Source organism: Neovison vison, chromosome 11, assembly GCF_020171115.1.
Source record: "Neovison vison isolate M4711 chromosome 11, ASM_NN_V1, whole genome shotgun sequence".
NCBI lineage: Eukaryota > Metazoa > Chordata > Mammalia > Carnivora > Mustelidae > Neogale > Neogale vison.
In genome coordinates, this window is record NC_058101.1 from 114,071,121 (window position 1) to 114,087,570 (window position 16,450).

General features: G+C 36.6%; 1 protein-coding gene across 1 annotated transcript in view; it reads right to left on the reverse strand.

The window, feature by feature from the left end:
• GRID2 (glutamate ionotropic receptor delta type subunit 2) overlaps positions 1-16,450 on the reverse strand; it is a 1,460,772-nt gene that overhangs the window by 508,191 nt on the left and 936,131 nt on the right. Inside the window, exon 8 of the mRNA XM_044224485.1 lies at positions 2,277-2,396. Coding sequence (XP_044080420.1) covers positions 2,277-2,396 — 120 coding nt within the window. The remainder of the gene's footprint in view (positions 1-2,276; positions 2,397-16,450) is intronic.

A 16,450-nucleotide genomic window follows, 5' to 3' on the forward strand; every position in this document is an offset into this window, starting at 1 on the left:
AAGGAGACTTCATCATCATCAGGAGAGATGGCTTTGGCAACAGAAAGCAGACCTCCAGCTGCCAGTGGGAAAGTAAAAGTCCTTTTTGGTAGAGTGCATTGGTGAGGAATGATGGCACTGATGTTGATTGGGCAAGTAGAATTTTTTTTTCTCGGTTCTGGGAAAAAGAGTCATCTTTACCACAGCAGAACTCACTTACCCCAAAGTCTTCAGAGAGCTATTTTTTCTCAAGTTTTTATTTTAATTCCAGTTAGTTTACAGTATTGGTTTCAGGTGTAGAATTTAGTGATTCATCACTTACATAAAAAACCTAGAGCTCATCACAACAAATGCCCTCCTTAATCACCATCACCTACTTAATCCATCTGTGCCCCCTCCAGTAACTCTAAGTTTGTTGTCTACAGTTAAGAGTCTGTGAAACTAAAAGGAATTTAAATAAAAATGTAAATATATATATAAATGTATATACATATGTGTGTGTATATAGGGGTGTGTGTGTGTGTGTGTGTGTGTGTATCTCCTAGACTCAATTATGAAAACAAAAGAACCCAAAAGAACATGTCCAAAGGACTTGAATGGGCAATTAATTCCAAAAGAAGTCTGAAGTGCCAAAAACTATGAGAAAAATATACAGAACTGTGTTATAATCAGGAAAATAAAAATTGAAACCATGAATATATATCATTATATACCCAATAACTTAATAAAAATTTTGAAGTCTAATGGAATTAGACTCAGGCAATGAGAATTCATTGCACTGTATGAAAATTAGTAAATCTCTATGAAAATGGGTTTGAGGTTACAGAGCAAAGTTTCAAGATACGCTTTCTTATAGCAAACAATTCTACCCCTGAACACCAAATCCACAGAAATATATTCACAAGTTTAAGAGTATATATCCAAGATATGTCCACGAATGTTCATAACAGTTTTGCTTATAATGGTCTAAAAATGGAAAGGGACCACAATGGATTTTCAGATATTCATTAGGTAAAAACAATATAGAAATATATAGAGATAAATTACAACTACGTGTAATGACAAGAACGAATAACACAAACAGAATGTTGGATATAAGGATCAAGAAAAGAGAATACATGCAATACTGAGTCTACTCATAAACTGAAATATTGGCAAAACTCAATTATGTTATTTAAGGATACACATAGTGATAAAATTATACTTATACTTAAAATCTAAAGAAATGAGTACCATAAAATTCAAACTAATGGTTATGCTACTGAGAAAGGAAGTTGGGGATGTACGAGGGAGAAGTATGTGGGGTGGCTAGGATGCTTGATATGTTATATTTCTTGACTGTAGTAAGGGTTGTTTCCTTTAAAATAATTCACTAAACTAGCCTTGTGTTTTATGAAGTTTTTATATGTCTCCTTTGTTTTGCTATAAAACAATAATTAAAAATACATTAAGGTAGTTTCCACTCCTCTCTAGCATAAATCTATCAGGAAGTTTTTATTGTGGATTAGAATAGCTCCTAACTTTGTCATATCTAAGTCTTTCTGCATTCTACTCTCAGCACTGGAAAGAAACACCTACTGAAGAAACTCTTATTCTCAATGTAGTTACCTTTATATAGCTACAAATTTACAGCTGTGAGCTCTGGATGTACACTCAATTATCTTGTTTTTTTCCCTACCAAAAATGTATAAACATGGCAAATGAAACTATAGAAAAGTCATTTCTGCAGGGGCTTTTATTTTCTCCTTGAGAAAGTTAGTGAACCAGTAGTTCATAAAATATCCTTTATTGGCACTCCTACTTTTACATGTGATTTGTAGCATAGAGTTAAGAGCTCATTTCCTGCAAACCATTTTCTACTTATTATATGACACATAGCATTTGAACTACTGTAATGTCACAGTTTAGAGTAGACTTTTCCTCTTCCTATACGAAATGTATCAAAGCTCTTATTCTGATTTTGTGTCTGTTACAAGTTAAAAACCAAGCAGTTATTCATTATATAAATACTGAATTCACTACCTTATACAAATGGAATGGAAGATGATGCTAGTTCCCTAGGAAACCATTGGGTTACTTTTTTCGCTTTAAATTATTCTAAGGCATAATAGAATTTATTGCTTAATACTTCTGATAAGTACTTAAGGTAATTTAAATGCCTAATTCTCCCCACCCCATTCTCTTTCAAACTACAATACAGGCTTTAATGCATACTATAATCTTATGACATGGAGAATAATCAAACAAAACTATAGTTACTTTAGGAAAAAAACAGGTACCAATATGTCTGCTCTTACCTTGCGAATACCTCGGCCAAGTTCCTCTCCATAGTTGGTTCCAAGGATTTCAAAATGGACATTGGGATTTCCTCCATTCTCTCCAAATTCTAATTCTCCAGTCAACCCACTGACTCCACCCTAAAACAGTGAAAAGATATTGATGTAAGATTTCAGAAATAAAATAACAATAATAATACCAATGATAACAATAATAGTGAAGAGAAGAAGAAGGAGAAAAAGAAGAGATGGAGAAAGGAGAAGGAGGGAAAAATACTATTTGCATCAACAAAATAAATATTTTATCAAGAGGACAATTATTAACAGAATATTTTTTTAAATAGGTACATATAATAAATAGGACAGCAATTGAAAGTTGACCCTTGAGAATAACTTAATCCAATCTCATCCTCTTTACGAACAAGGGAATTTATACTCAAAGAGTCAAATGACTACTGAAATAGCACCATGGTAGAGATGAGACATAATTGCAGGCTAGGATTTTTGCTACCATATCCTGTGAAATGCATAGTTCCATTAGTCAGAAAACAAGATGCTTCTGGAGAGCATAAAACCTACTCTGGAGACAAGTTTTGACAATATTCTTTCTGTAGCACAATTCTATTCTAATTTGATCTAAAAATATATCTGGGATTCTTAAAAGTCATGGTTTCTAACTTATTGGAGATTTGTTTTTTCTTTCTTCTTTAAATATCTTTTCTGAATTAAAAAAAAAGTTTAAAAAGCTAAATTAGGCTTGAAATCTGTCTTTGCTCTTAATAGTAATGCTGGCTGTTGAGATTCATTGGGAATTTCCAAACTTCATCTTTCGTTCAACATGACAGATGTTCATTTCCCCAACAGATGGCAATGTAGGTCATACTTCTCTCTTTCTTGTTTACCACTCTTCTCTCAGCTTAGTTTATCAGTGTTCGCCTTATTTAGGATTTTACAAATTAAAACCATATTCCGAATCACTTCTATACTAAAGCATTTTAAGAGTTTCAGCTTGATAATCACACTTATTTGGAAAAGTTATCTCTGTAATTTGCTTCAATTATCACCTCTATGACATTGATACCCAACTATACCTCATTTTGCCATATCCTCTAATTCAACTTCTAGTCTTTTTTGGCAGGTTTCATGTTGTTTGCTAAGTCTTCTACTTCCTCTGTGCTTCTAGCCCATCATGTGACTCTACATTCATAACAGATATTCAGTAAAACCACTGCTTAATCATTAACTTCAATATTTATTTCATTTTTGCAATAGCAATAATCAACAAAAACTAACCTCTCCCATTATTTTTTAAGAAGCCAGCTTCTCATTTATTATATGGTTTTATTAATAAAAATATGCTGAATTTGGGATTTCGGGAGGAGTCAAGATGGCAGAGAAGTAGCAGGCTGAGACTACTTCAGCTAGCAGGAGATCAGCTAGATAGCTTATCTAAAGATTGCAAACACAAATCCAGCAGCAGATCAAAGAGAAGAAAAACAGCAATTCTAGAGACAGATAAACAACCACTTTCTGAAAGGTAGGACTGGCGGAGAAGTGAATCTAAAATGACGGGTAGATAGACCCCGGGGGAAGGGGACGGCTCCCGGCAAGCGGCAGAGCAGCGGAGCACAAAATCAGGACTTTTAAAAGTCTGTTCCACTGAGAGACATCGCTCCAGAGGCTAAACTGGGAAGCCCACGTGGGGTCAGCGTGGCCTCAGGTCCCGCAGGGTCACAGAAGAATCGGGGGAGTCTGAGTGTCGCAGAGCTTACAGGTATTAGAACAAGGAAGCCGGCTACAGAGACAGAGCCGACAGTGAACTCACAGCTCGGGGTTACCTTGAACTGGTCGCAGGCTCGGTAAGCTCGGAGTGTGGCCGGAGGTCAGGCAGACGGGAGTTACTGGGCGCTGTTCTCTGAGGGCGCAATGAGGAGTGGGGCCCCGGGCTCTCGGCTCCTCTGGGCCGGAGACCAGGAGGCCGCCATTTGTATTCCCGTCCTCTGAAACTCTACGGAAAGCGCTCAGGGAAAAAAAGCTCCCGAAAGCAAACCCAAGCAAATTACTCAGCCCGGCCCCTGGTAAGGGCGGTGCAATTCCGCTTGGGGCAAAGACACTTGAGAATTACTACACCAGGCCCCTCCCCAAGAAAATCAACAAGAAATCCAGCCAAGACCAAGTTCACCTACCAAGGAGTGCAGTTTCAGTACCAAGGAGAGCAGCAGAATTCCAGAGGAATAGAAAGCAAAGCACGGAACTCATGACTTTCTCCCTCTTGATTCTTTAGTCTTGCAGTTAATTTAATTTTTTTTCTTTTTCATTTTTTTCTCTTCTTCTGCTAAAATTTTTTTTAACTTTTACCCTTTTCTTTTTTTTAACTAGTTTATCTAATATATATATATATTTTTCTTTTTTATACTTTTTTTATTTTTTTTCTTTTTTAAATTCTTTTCTTTCTTTTTTTTTTTCTTTCTTTCCTTCTGAACCTCTTTTTATCCCCTTTCTCCCCCCTCACAATTTGGGATCTCTTCTGATTTGGTTAAAGCATATTTTCCTGGGGTTGTTGCCACCCTTTTAGTATTTTACTTGCTTCTTCATATACTCTTATCTGACAAAATGACAAGGCGGAAAAATTCACCACAAAAAAAAGAACAAGAGGCAGTACCGAAGGCTAGGGACCTAATCAATATGGACATTGGTAATATGTCAGATCTAGAGTTCAGAATAACAATTCTCAAGGTTCTAGCCTGGCTTAAAAAAGGCATGGAAGATATTAGAGAAACCCTCTCAGGAGATATAAAAGCTCTTTCTGGAGAAATAAAAGAACTAAAATCTAACCAAGTTGAAATAAAAAAAGCTATTAATGAGGTGCAATCAAAAATGGAGGATCTCACTGCTAGGATAAATGAGACAGAAGAAAGAATAAGCGATATAGACCAAATGACAGAGAATAAAGAAGCTGAACAAAAGACGGACAAACAGCTACTGGACTACAAGGGGAGAATTCGAGAGATAAGTGACACCATAAGATGAAACACATTAGAATAATTGGGATTCCAGAAGAAGAAGAAAAAGAGAGTGGAGCAGAAGGTATATTGGAGAGAATTATTGGGGAGAATTTCCCCAATATGGCAAAGGGAAACAAGCATCAAAATTCAGGAGGTGCAGAGAACACCCCTCAAAATCAATAAGAATAGGCCCACACCCTGTCACCTAATAGTAAAATTTACAAGTCTAGTGACAAAGAGAAAATCCTGAAAGCAGCCCCGGAAAAGAAGTCTGTAACATACAATGGTAAAAATATTAGATTGGCAGCAGACTTATCCACAGAGACCTGGCAGGCCAGAAAGAGCTGGCATGATATATTCAGAACACTAAATGAGAAAAACATGCAGCCAAGAATACTATATCCACTAGGCTATCATTGAAAATAGAAGGAGAGATTAAAAGCTTCCAGGACAAACAAAAACTGAAATAATTTGCAAATACCAAACCAGCTCTACAGGAAATATTGAAAGGGGTCCTCTAAGCAAAGAGAGAGACTACAAGTGGTGGATCAGAAAGGAACAGAGACAATACACAGTAACAGTCACCTTACAGGCAATACAAAGGCACTAAATTCATATCTCTCAATAGTTACCCTGAATGTTAATGGGCTAAATGCCCCAATCAAAAAACACAGGCCATCAGAATGGATAAAAAAACAAAACCCATCTATATGTTGCCTCCAAGAAACTCATTTTAAGCCCAAAGACACCTCCATATTTAAAGTGAGGGGGTGGAAAAGAATTTACCATGCTAATAGACATCAGAAGAAAGCAGGAGTGGCAATCCTTATATCAGATCAATTAGATTTTAAGCCAAAGACTATAATAAGAGATGAGGAAGGACACTATATCATACTCAAAGGGTTTGTCCAACAAGAAGATCTAACAATTTTAAATGTCTATGCTCCCAACGTGGGAGCAGCCAATTATATAAACCAACTAATAACAAAATCAAAGAAACACATCAACAATAATACAATAATAGTAGGGGACTTTAACACTCCCCTCACTGAAATGGACAGATCATCCAAGCAAAAGATCAACAAGGAAATAAAGGCCTTAAACGACACACTGGACTAGATGGACATCACAGATATATTCAGAACATTTCATCCCACAGCAACAGAATACACATTCTTCTCTAGTGCACATGGAACATTCTCCAGAATAGATCACATCCTCGGTCCTAAATCAGGACTCAACCGGTATCAAAAGACTGGGATCATTCCCTGCATATTTTCAGACCACAATGCTCTGAAGCTAGAACTCAACCACAAGAGGAAGTTTGGAGAGAACCCAAATACATGGAGACTAAACAGCATCCTTCTAAAGAATGAATGGGTCAACCTGGAAATTAAAGAAGAATTGTAAAAAATCATGGAAACAAATGATAATGAAAACACAATGGTTCAAAATCTGTGGGACACAACAAAGGCAGTCCTGAGAGGAAAATATATAGCAGTACAAGCCTTTCTCAAGAAACAAGAAAGGTCTCAGGTACACAACCTAACCCTACACCTAAAGGAGCTGGAGAAAGAACAAGAAAGAAACCCTAAGCCCAGCAGGAGACGAGAAATCATAAAGATAAGAGCAGAAATCAATGAAACAGAAACCAAAAAAACAACAGAACAAATCAACGAAACTAGGAGCTGATTCTTTGAAAGAATTAATAAAATTGATAAACCCCTGGCCAGACTTATCAAAAAGAAAAGAGAAAGGACCCAAATAAATAAAATCATGAATGAAAGAGGAGAGATCACAACTAACATCAAAGAAATACAAACAATTATAAGAACATACTATGAGCAACTCTACGCCAAGAAATTTGACAATCTGGAAGAAATGGATGCATTCCTAGAAATATATAAACTACCACAACTGAACCAGGAAGAAATAGAAAGCCTGAACAGACCCATAACCAGTAAGGAGATTGAAACAGTCATTAAAAATCTCCAAATGAACAAAAGCCCAGGGCCAGACGGCTTCCCAGGGGAATTCTACCAAACATTTAAAGAACTAATTCCTAGTCTCCTGAAACTGTTCCAAAAAATAGAAATGGAAGGAAAACTTACACACTCATTTTATGAGGCCAGCATCACCTTGATCCCAAAACCAGACAAGGATCCCATCAAAAAAGAGAGCTATAGACCAATATCCTTGATGAACACAGATGCGAAAATTCTCACCAAAATACTAGCCAATAGGATTCAACAGTACATTAAAAGGATTATTCACCACGACCAAGTGGGATTTATCCCAGGGCTGCAAGGTTGGTTCAACATCCGCAAATCAATCAATGTGATACAACACATCAATAAAAGAAAGAACAAGAACCATATGATACTCTCAATAGATGCTGAAAAAGCATTTGACAAAGTGCAGCATCCCTTCCTGATCAAAACTCTTCAAAGTGTAGGGATAGAGGGCACATACCTCAATATAATCAAAGCCATTTATGAAAAACCCACCGCAAATATCATTCTCAATGGAGAAAAACTGAAAGCTTTTCCGCTAAGGTCAGGAACACGGCAGGGATGTCCATTATCACCACTGCTATTCAACATAGTACTAGAAGTCCTCGCCTCAGCAATCAGACAACAAAAGGAAATTAAAGGCATCCAAATTGGCAAAGAAAAGTCAAACTCTCACTCTTCGCAGATGACATGATACTATATGTGAAAAAAACAAAAAACTCCACTCCAAAACTGCTAGAACTTGTACAGGAATTCAGTAAAGTGTCAGGATATAAAATCAATGCACAGAAATCAGTTGCATTTCTCTACACCAACAACAAGACAGAAGAAAGAGAAATTAAGGAGTCAATCCCATTTACAATTGCACCCAAAACCATAAGATACCTAGGAATACACCTAACCAAAGAGGCTAAGAATCTATACTCAGAAAACTATAAAGTACTCATGAAAGAAATTGAAGAAGACATAAAGAAGTGGAAAAATGTTCCATGCTCCTGGATTAGAAGAATAAATATTGTGAAAATGTCTATGCTACCTAAAGCTATCTAAAACATTTAATGCAATTCCTATCAAAGTACCATCCATCTTTTTCAAAGAAATGGAACAAATAATCCTAAAATTTATATGGAACCAGAAAAGACCTCGAATAGCCAAAGGAATATTGAAAAAGAAAGCCAAAGTTGGTGGCATCACAATTCCGGACTTCAAGCTCCATTACAAAGCTGTCATCATCAAGACTGCTTGGTATTGGCACAAAGCAGACACATAGATCAATGGAACAGAATAGAGAGCCCAGAAATAGACCCTCAACTCTATGGTCAACTAATCTTCGACAAAGCAGGAAAGAATGTCCAATGGAAAAAAGACAGCCTCTTCAATAAATGGTGCTGGGAAAATTAGACAGCCACATGCAGAAAAATGAAATTGGACCATTTCCTTACACCACACACAAAAATAGACTCAAAATGGATGAAGGACCTCAATGTCAGAAGGGAATCCATCAAAATCCTTGAGAAGAATACAGGAAGCAACCTCTTTGACCTCAGCCGCAGCAACATCTTCGTAGGAACATCACCAAAGGCAAGGGAAGCAAGGGCAAAAATGAACTATTGGGATTTCATCAAGATCAAAAGCTTTTGCACAGCAAAGGAAACAGTTAACAAAACCAAAAGACAACTGACAGAATGGGAGAAGATATTTGCAAACGACATATCAGATAAAGGACTAGTGTCCAAAATCTATAAAGAACTTAGCAAACTCAACACTCAAAGAACAAATAATCCAATCAAGAAATGGGCAGAGGACATGAACAGACATTTCTGCAAAGAAGACATCCAGAGGGCCAACAGACACATGAAAAAGTGCTCCATATCACTCAGCATCAGGGAAATACAAATCAAAACCACAATGAGATATCACCTCACACCAGTCAGAATGGCTAAAATTAACAAGTCAGGAAATGACAGATGCTGGCGAGGATGCAGAGAAAGGGGAACCCTCCTACACTGTTGTTGGGAATGCAAGCTGGTGCAGCCACTCTGGAAAACAACATGGAGGTTCCTCAAAATGTTGAAAATAGAGCTACCCTATGACCCAGCAATTGCACTACTGGGTATTTACCCTAAAGATACAAACGTAGTGATCTGAAGGGGCACGTGCACCCGAATGTTTATAGCAGCAATGTCCACGATAGCCAAACTATGGAAAGAACCTAGATGTCCATCAACAGATGAATGGATAAAGAAGGTGTGGTATATATACACAATGGAATACTATGCAGCCATCAAAAGAAATGAAATCTTGCCATTTGCGACGACGTGGATGGAACTAGAGCATATCATGCTTAGCGAAATAAGTCAAGCAGAGAAAGGCAACTATCATATGATCTCCCTGATATGAGGAAGTGGTGATGCAACATGGGGGCTTAAGGGGGTAGGAGAAGAATAGATGAAGCAAGATGGGATTGGGAGGGAGACAAACCATAACTGACTCTTGATCTCGCAAAACAAACTGAGGGTTGCTGGGGGGAAGGGCATTGGGGGCAGTGGGGTTGTGGACATTGGGGAGGGTATGTGCTTTGGTGAGTGCTGTGAAGTGTGTAAACCTGGCGATCCACAGACCTGTACCCCTGGGGATAAAAGTATATGTTTATTAAAAATTAAAAATCAAAAAAAATATATGCTGAATTTGATATGTCCATGTTCTCCTCATACATGAGCTAGCAGTCAATAGCATGGATTTTGGAGTCAGACTACTTGTATTTGTTAATGGTATCAGAATCTACTTGCTGGTAAACCCAAGTCACTGAATTTCTCTATACCCCAATTCTACATCTATTAAATAGCAAAATAATAGTGCCTACCCCAGAACACTATTATGTGTCTTAGAATACCATACTCATAAAGCATATAGAAGAGAGCATGAAGAGTGGTGAGAGCTTAATTACTATCATCATCATCATCACCATTATCTACATGATTATTTCATTCCTTAATTTCAAAGACTTTCTAGTTTTGCCACAAATTATAGACATGCTCTTGGTCTTTTTCAACTAGTTTATTAGGATTGCAAAATTGCAGCATATGGTTGAATATCTACATGGCTTTGGGAAATTTTTTGCAAATTTTGATTCAGTTACATTTCATTGATTACTATTTGGGGAAGAAATTGTTAAAGCAGCTGGTCTAAGATTCATTAACTTGTTTTACTGTTATGTGTGTTGTGAGAAGTGTGGGTGTGGGTCAGGAGGAGAAAAAAAGAAAGAAGGTCAGTCAGTCTAATGTCCTTGTCAACTAGAACCCGAGGTAGAGACTAGTAATATTTAATAGGAAGAAGAGTCCTTATCTATAAAAGCCCTTAGCAGGATGTACTCTGCTAAAGACTTATTGTAGTAAATAAGCAGAATCTATAGATTAATGGCTTATGGCACATCAGAAAATGTCTTAAAGCTTTACACTTTCTAGAGTAAAATTGGAGACATTTCATAATGTAAATGCTCTCTGTTGTATGAGGTAAACTGATAGAACCTTCCTTGGAGACAGAATGCATGTATCCAATGTGCAAAGAAAGGATTCAGAGAGTCATGCAAAATGCCCTACAATCTTTCTCCTCTGTGCCTCTTGATTTCCTTTATCTTTGATACGGGTAAATGAACCTATTATTGCATGTCAATTTGATCCTATATGTTCATTCAGTATTAACATCTCAAAAAATCCAGTTATCACTCTAGAATGTAAAGTCTGGGGTTAAGTACAGTGTATCTTATTATCATTAGTATCTCCAAATAGCAAATACTGTAGGAGTTTGACTCACAAATATAGCTTATATACTTTTTAAAGATTTTATTTATTTGACAGAGAAAGACACAGTGAGAGAGGGAACACAAGCAGGGGGAGTGGGAGAGGGAGAATCAGGCTTTCCACCAAGCAGGGAGCCCAAAGTGGGCTCGATCCCAGGACCCTGGGATCATGACAGGAGCCCAAGGCAGATGCCTAATGACTCAGCCACCCAGGCACTCCCAAATACAGCTTCTATTTCTAAACCCAAGTTCAAACTATCAGTATACCAAAATCTTCTATTGGAGATTTTCTTGTCCTCATTCATACCTCCACCCATCTACCCTAATAATATCTCTTAATTATATCAGAGTTTAAATTTCTGTCTTACTACTTAGGAAAAAACAAGATATATATCAATATGATCGCTACATTGCAAAAATGCTATACTCCTGAAATTTTTAAACGTTTGAACACTAGATTGTTTGGCACTAAATTATTATTATTCCCAGTCAATACTCATATGGCTGCTCCAGGCCAAAGTTTTGATCCATAGCTTGTGTCTGGTAACTCAGTCTACTTACACTGTATACAAGGTACCAAAAAAAACCAAACAAACAGATCAAAACAAAACAAAACAAAAAAACATAAATCAGGAAAACTGCGCTTGGTTAACTGTGGCCTCTACTTAACTTGTTCACCTTTTTGACACTGTAATTTGTCTTCTTTGTGAGATATTCTTAATGAGCTGTTAGCATTGGTAATCAGTAAAGCCTTCCCTCATGAAGATACAAGGGATGCTTGAGAGGTTGGTATTTCAAGCAAATAAACTCTATCTCCAGCCTCTTGTTATTTGCCCCCAACTTAACCTCTCTGATTTTTGATTGCCTAGGACTATTCCCATGTTTTTGAGCTTTTTATTTTGTTTTCTTTTTTTCATCTATCCTCAGATCAACTTCGAAAACCGAGCCTTGATGAAAATATGTGCTGGCCAGGTGGTAATGAGCAGTCATTATCTTTGTACACGCACAGTTGCATTTTTTTATCTCTTGGTGATGTAGCAGATTCTAAACAAAACAAGCTAATGGGACATTGATAGTGTGAATGACACATGCAAGTAATTTCTAAACGTCCTTTAAATTGACAGTAAAAATTGCTGCCGGAGTAAACCTTTTTAAAAATACCAAGTAAAATTGGTCTTGATTTCATTCCACCTAATCTATGTAGAAATGCCAGTGGATATCAAATATAGAATGGAGAAAGAGAGAAAAATAAAATGAGGAGAATCGAAGGTTGGGAATAATTTACCACTAGATAATCAGTTTCTCAAAAGGCAAAAGTTTGCTGTTCCCCTACAGAGAGGATAAGTTGGGAAAAACAAAATGAAGAAGAGAAAATATTTATTAAGATCTATTCCTCTCTTTTATGAGGCTGCAGGACTTTTCCCTATGCTTGAACTGCGCAGTAACTTAGAGATACTTTTGGAGGATCATATGGAACATCAAATATTTATGACACTCGTCTAATTTCCTTATACATACTTCTAGGTTCCTTGCAGCTTGCAGACATGCTTGGTAATCAAGAACAACCTGTTAAATAAACATGAGCCCAGAAAGGCAGAAAACACACTGAAAGATGCCAGACTCAGTGATGTACCCTGGTGGCCTCATGTTTCATAAGTTAATTTCAGAGAGAAAAATCCCTGACAGAGGAAATATTACATTTTTATCCAGAAAAAAATATAATGGCAGCTATATACTACATTATAAGATGAAGAAAACCACAAAAAATAAAAACAAAAGAAACTTCATTTGAGTGAAATATTTAGGAAAAACTAAAATTGCCATGACATTTATATGTGTATATATATGAATACACATGTGCATATGTATATTTGCCTCTACACATATACATTAAAGTATTCATTCATAATAGATGCTTTCAGCAAACCAAGAAGTAAATAGGATATTGCTAGTATTTTGATCATGTTATCTATATCTTAGATATAGAGGTACAGATGACAAGTTATTTGAGGAACCTGAACTGAAATCTCTATCCTGTGCTTCATACTTCTTCCTCTAGACTATATAAACTGTGTGCCTAATATAATATATGTATATCACAGTGGATTGCTCAAAAATGTATGTTGAACTGAAATAAGTTAAAATTTATACCATTTTACCCACTTGGTGATTCAAATGCCCTGAAGCTGGAGTATACATTGACATGTCCACCAGAGTCCCTATTCTAAGGGCATAGATGGCATTTTAAAAGCTCTAGTAACAAAAAAGTTTATTTGCATATATTATTGCAAAATACTATATTATATTCAAAGTCACTACTGTTACTGGTAAGTCAGATGATATTTTCCTAAATTATCTCTCTGTCCTTCAGATTTATAAATTATAAATGGTACGTGGTACTTAACCCCAAAAACAAAGTAATATGTTTCCATTCCTCTAAGTATACAAATTAAATAGCAACAATAGCCCCAATTTATTAGAGTTATTTTTCTCTAAGCCAGAAGCCTAGAATTTTCTCTTCTCCCCTGCACATTTATGTTAAATGTCAAATCTTGTTTTAATCACCAAAATATCTCTCAAAAATATCTACTTCTATCCATCCCTACGACCAACACCGTTGCCTTGGTTTCCTTTGAGTTGGAACACCAGCCTCTTAAGTGTCATTCTCTCATCCAGTCTGTCTTGGTCCAATGGTAGGTGCAGAATGAATTCTCCACTTGGCAGCCACTGAATAACCCAGTTTTGTCACCCCTACCCTCCCTGGCCCTACATTTAAAATACCTCAGTAGCTCAACCTTACCCCTTGGATAAAGTTTAGGAACTTAAACATGGTTTACAAAAGTTTTCCTGGTCTTTCTCTGTCTGTCTTATTTTAGCTAATAAGGAACCAAGTCACAAAGTCCCTATTCTACCTCTCTTCTAGCCACCCCCATCTTATTTCAGATGCCTACATGAGCCAAGCACTTTTTCCTCCAAGCCGGAGAATATTCTGTTGCTCTTGCACGAGGCATCCTTCCTTCCCCATTCCTGGAGTACTCTTCCCTTTCTTTTCCTGGCTAATAATCACTCACCTTAAACATTTTCACCTATCTGTCATTCTTATACCTAAGGAGGTCCCCCGGACATATATTTCCAGAACAGTTGGTGTTTCCCCTTTTGCAGAACTAACCACACTTGGAATTATTTTTGATATTTCTATTTTCCTTCCTTATTCTGTGCTCACACAGTACAGCATATGGTAGTACTCAGTAAATATTTGTTGAATGAATACATTACCATATAAGAATTAAAGTAATTTCAGTATTTTTGCCATTTCAAAGAACACTTCTTTAGATATGAACATGGAGTTAGATCTCTTTTAGATAGGTTAGGTATTGATACAAGAAAATGTATTGTTACTAAATGATTTGAGATACTAACATAAATGTTGATATATTCAATTTTACTACATTTAGTATTGAAAATAATCACCATAAAATATTTAGCAGAAACTGATCAATTAAGTCAATGCTGAAGTATTTGATTTAAGGATCTATCAAATCTTGATTGGCTTACTCACGTAGAATACATACAAAATGTCAGTGTTTATATGTAATCACATATTTTGAGTGTAGTATTTTTCTATTTTTTTTTAATTAAACTAAAAGATATAAGCATATATATATATATATATATTTTTTTTTTTTTTTTTTTTTCTAAAACTCGGCTCTCATTTTGTTATCTCCATGCTCAAAAATTCTTTAGGGTCTTTTATTTACCTACAAAATAAATTCCTCAATCTCTTTCCAGTCTAGACTATTCCCTCCATGTATTTTATACACTCTGGTAAATTAATCAATTGTCATTATCCACATGATTTATTCCAACAGATATGGCAGCTAGAGTGCTCTCACCACTGAAATATCCTCCTCTCCATAGCTTTACCTATCTTAAACCTGTTAATTTTCAAGTTTCCATTAGTATGCTATCAGTTTCATACAAATGTTTCTAATGTGCTTTCTCTGTTTTGGGTCAAGTTCCCCAGGAAATAGCTCTGAAATAGGGATTTGTTTGTGTGCAGGAGGGTTACCTCAAGTGCTCCTAAGAAAAACACTTTCAAGGGAGTGCAAGAAAAGGGTTTGGGAAGGGAGAGGTTAAACAGTGATGGAAATACAGCAATGGCTTGGGTGATGCCTTGGGCCAGTCCCTGCAGAGGAGTAAAATAACTCTGGAGTTATGGCCTTTTGAGTCAAGGGATTCAGACCACTCTGCAGTGAGGGGTCGCTGGGTGTATGCAATTCCAGGAAGAGAGTGGAATGTCTCTCTGCCACACAGGGCATTTCCTGGACAGAGGCTCAGCTCTGTGCCTTCCTGGAAAAGAGTATCTCAGCTGAGAAATGGGAATCTGAGTGTGTACCACTGCATGGTACATTCTTTCTATTCCACAGTACCCTATTTTCACCACTTTGGGGGCCTCTTGTTGTCTCTCAACTTAGAGGATAGCTTGCAGTATAATAATGCCAATATTCACTACTAGGCTCTAAATTCTTTTTTGGGTAATCACCTAAAATGTATTTGGAATAATACATTCCACACTACAGACAAGTGATAAATATCTGTTAAAAGAATGATAAATACATGAATGAGCACAGCGTACTCTTGGAAGCTGTCTCAACATTGATAGTAAGAAAAAATAGGAAATGATTGCCATTTAATTTTAGAACAAGTCTGTAAATAAAAATACTCTGCCCACATTGCTTGAATGTAATATTATTCCACAACCTAAGAATGGCGCTAGATCTGTATGGATTAAACTGATTTCTAAATGTCCCAGGGAAGTGGTTTTCAAACTGCGGTTCTAAGAACCAGTTGTAGTGGGAGTCCATCTATGGAGACCCTCCCCCACTTTCTTCCAGAGCAGCTCAGCTTTTGTTTTACTTACTTAGTTTAAAAGGCTTGAAAGCTTTCTTTAAGGCAGGTAACCTCAACAAATTTAAGCTATATAACATGAAAACTCCTTACCAAAATGTATACTACAATTAAATGTAGGTTTTCATAAAACAGTAAAGATTGCATATGTGTGCTGATAAGTTTCTGCCACAAGAGCTTTTGAAAATGCAGTCCACGCCTTTAGAATCATACCCTTGCAGACTCATCAACGCACACTCCAAATTCAAGGCATCTCAAAAAGGCACCTTGAAACTAAGATATTGTTTATGTAATATTTACACATAGCATTTATACCTTTGATTTCTTGGTGTGTGGCATTCCCTTTAGCCAAAGGGTTTTGGCAGTGGTGAATAAAATTATCACAATGAACAAGGAAAAGGGTAAATAGTATGGTATACAGAACACAGAGTTAGAAGCCAAACAACTTGCTAATAAAACAAATTTGCATCG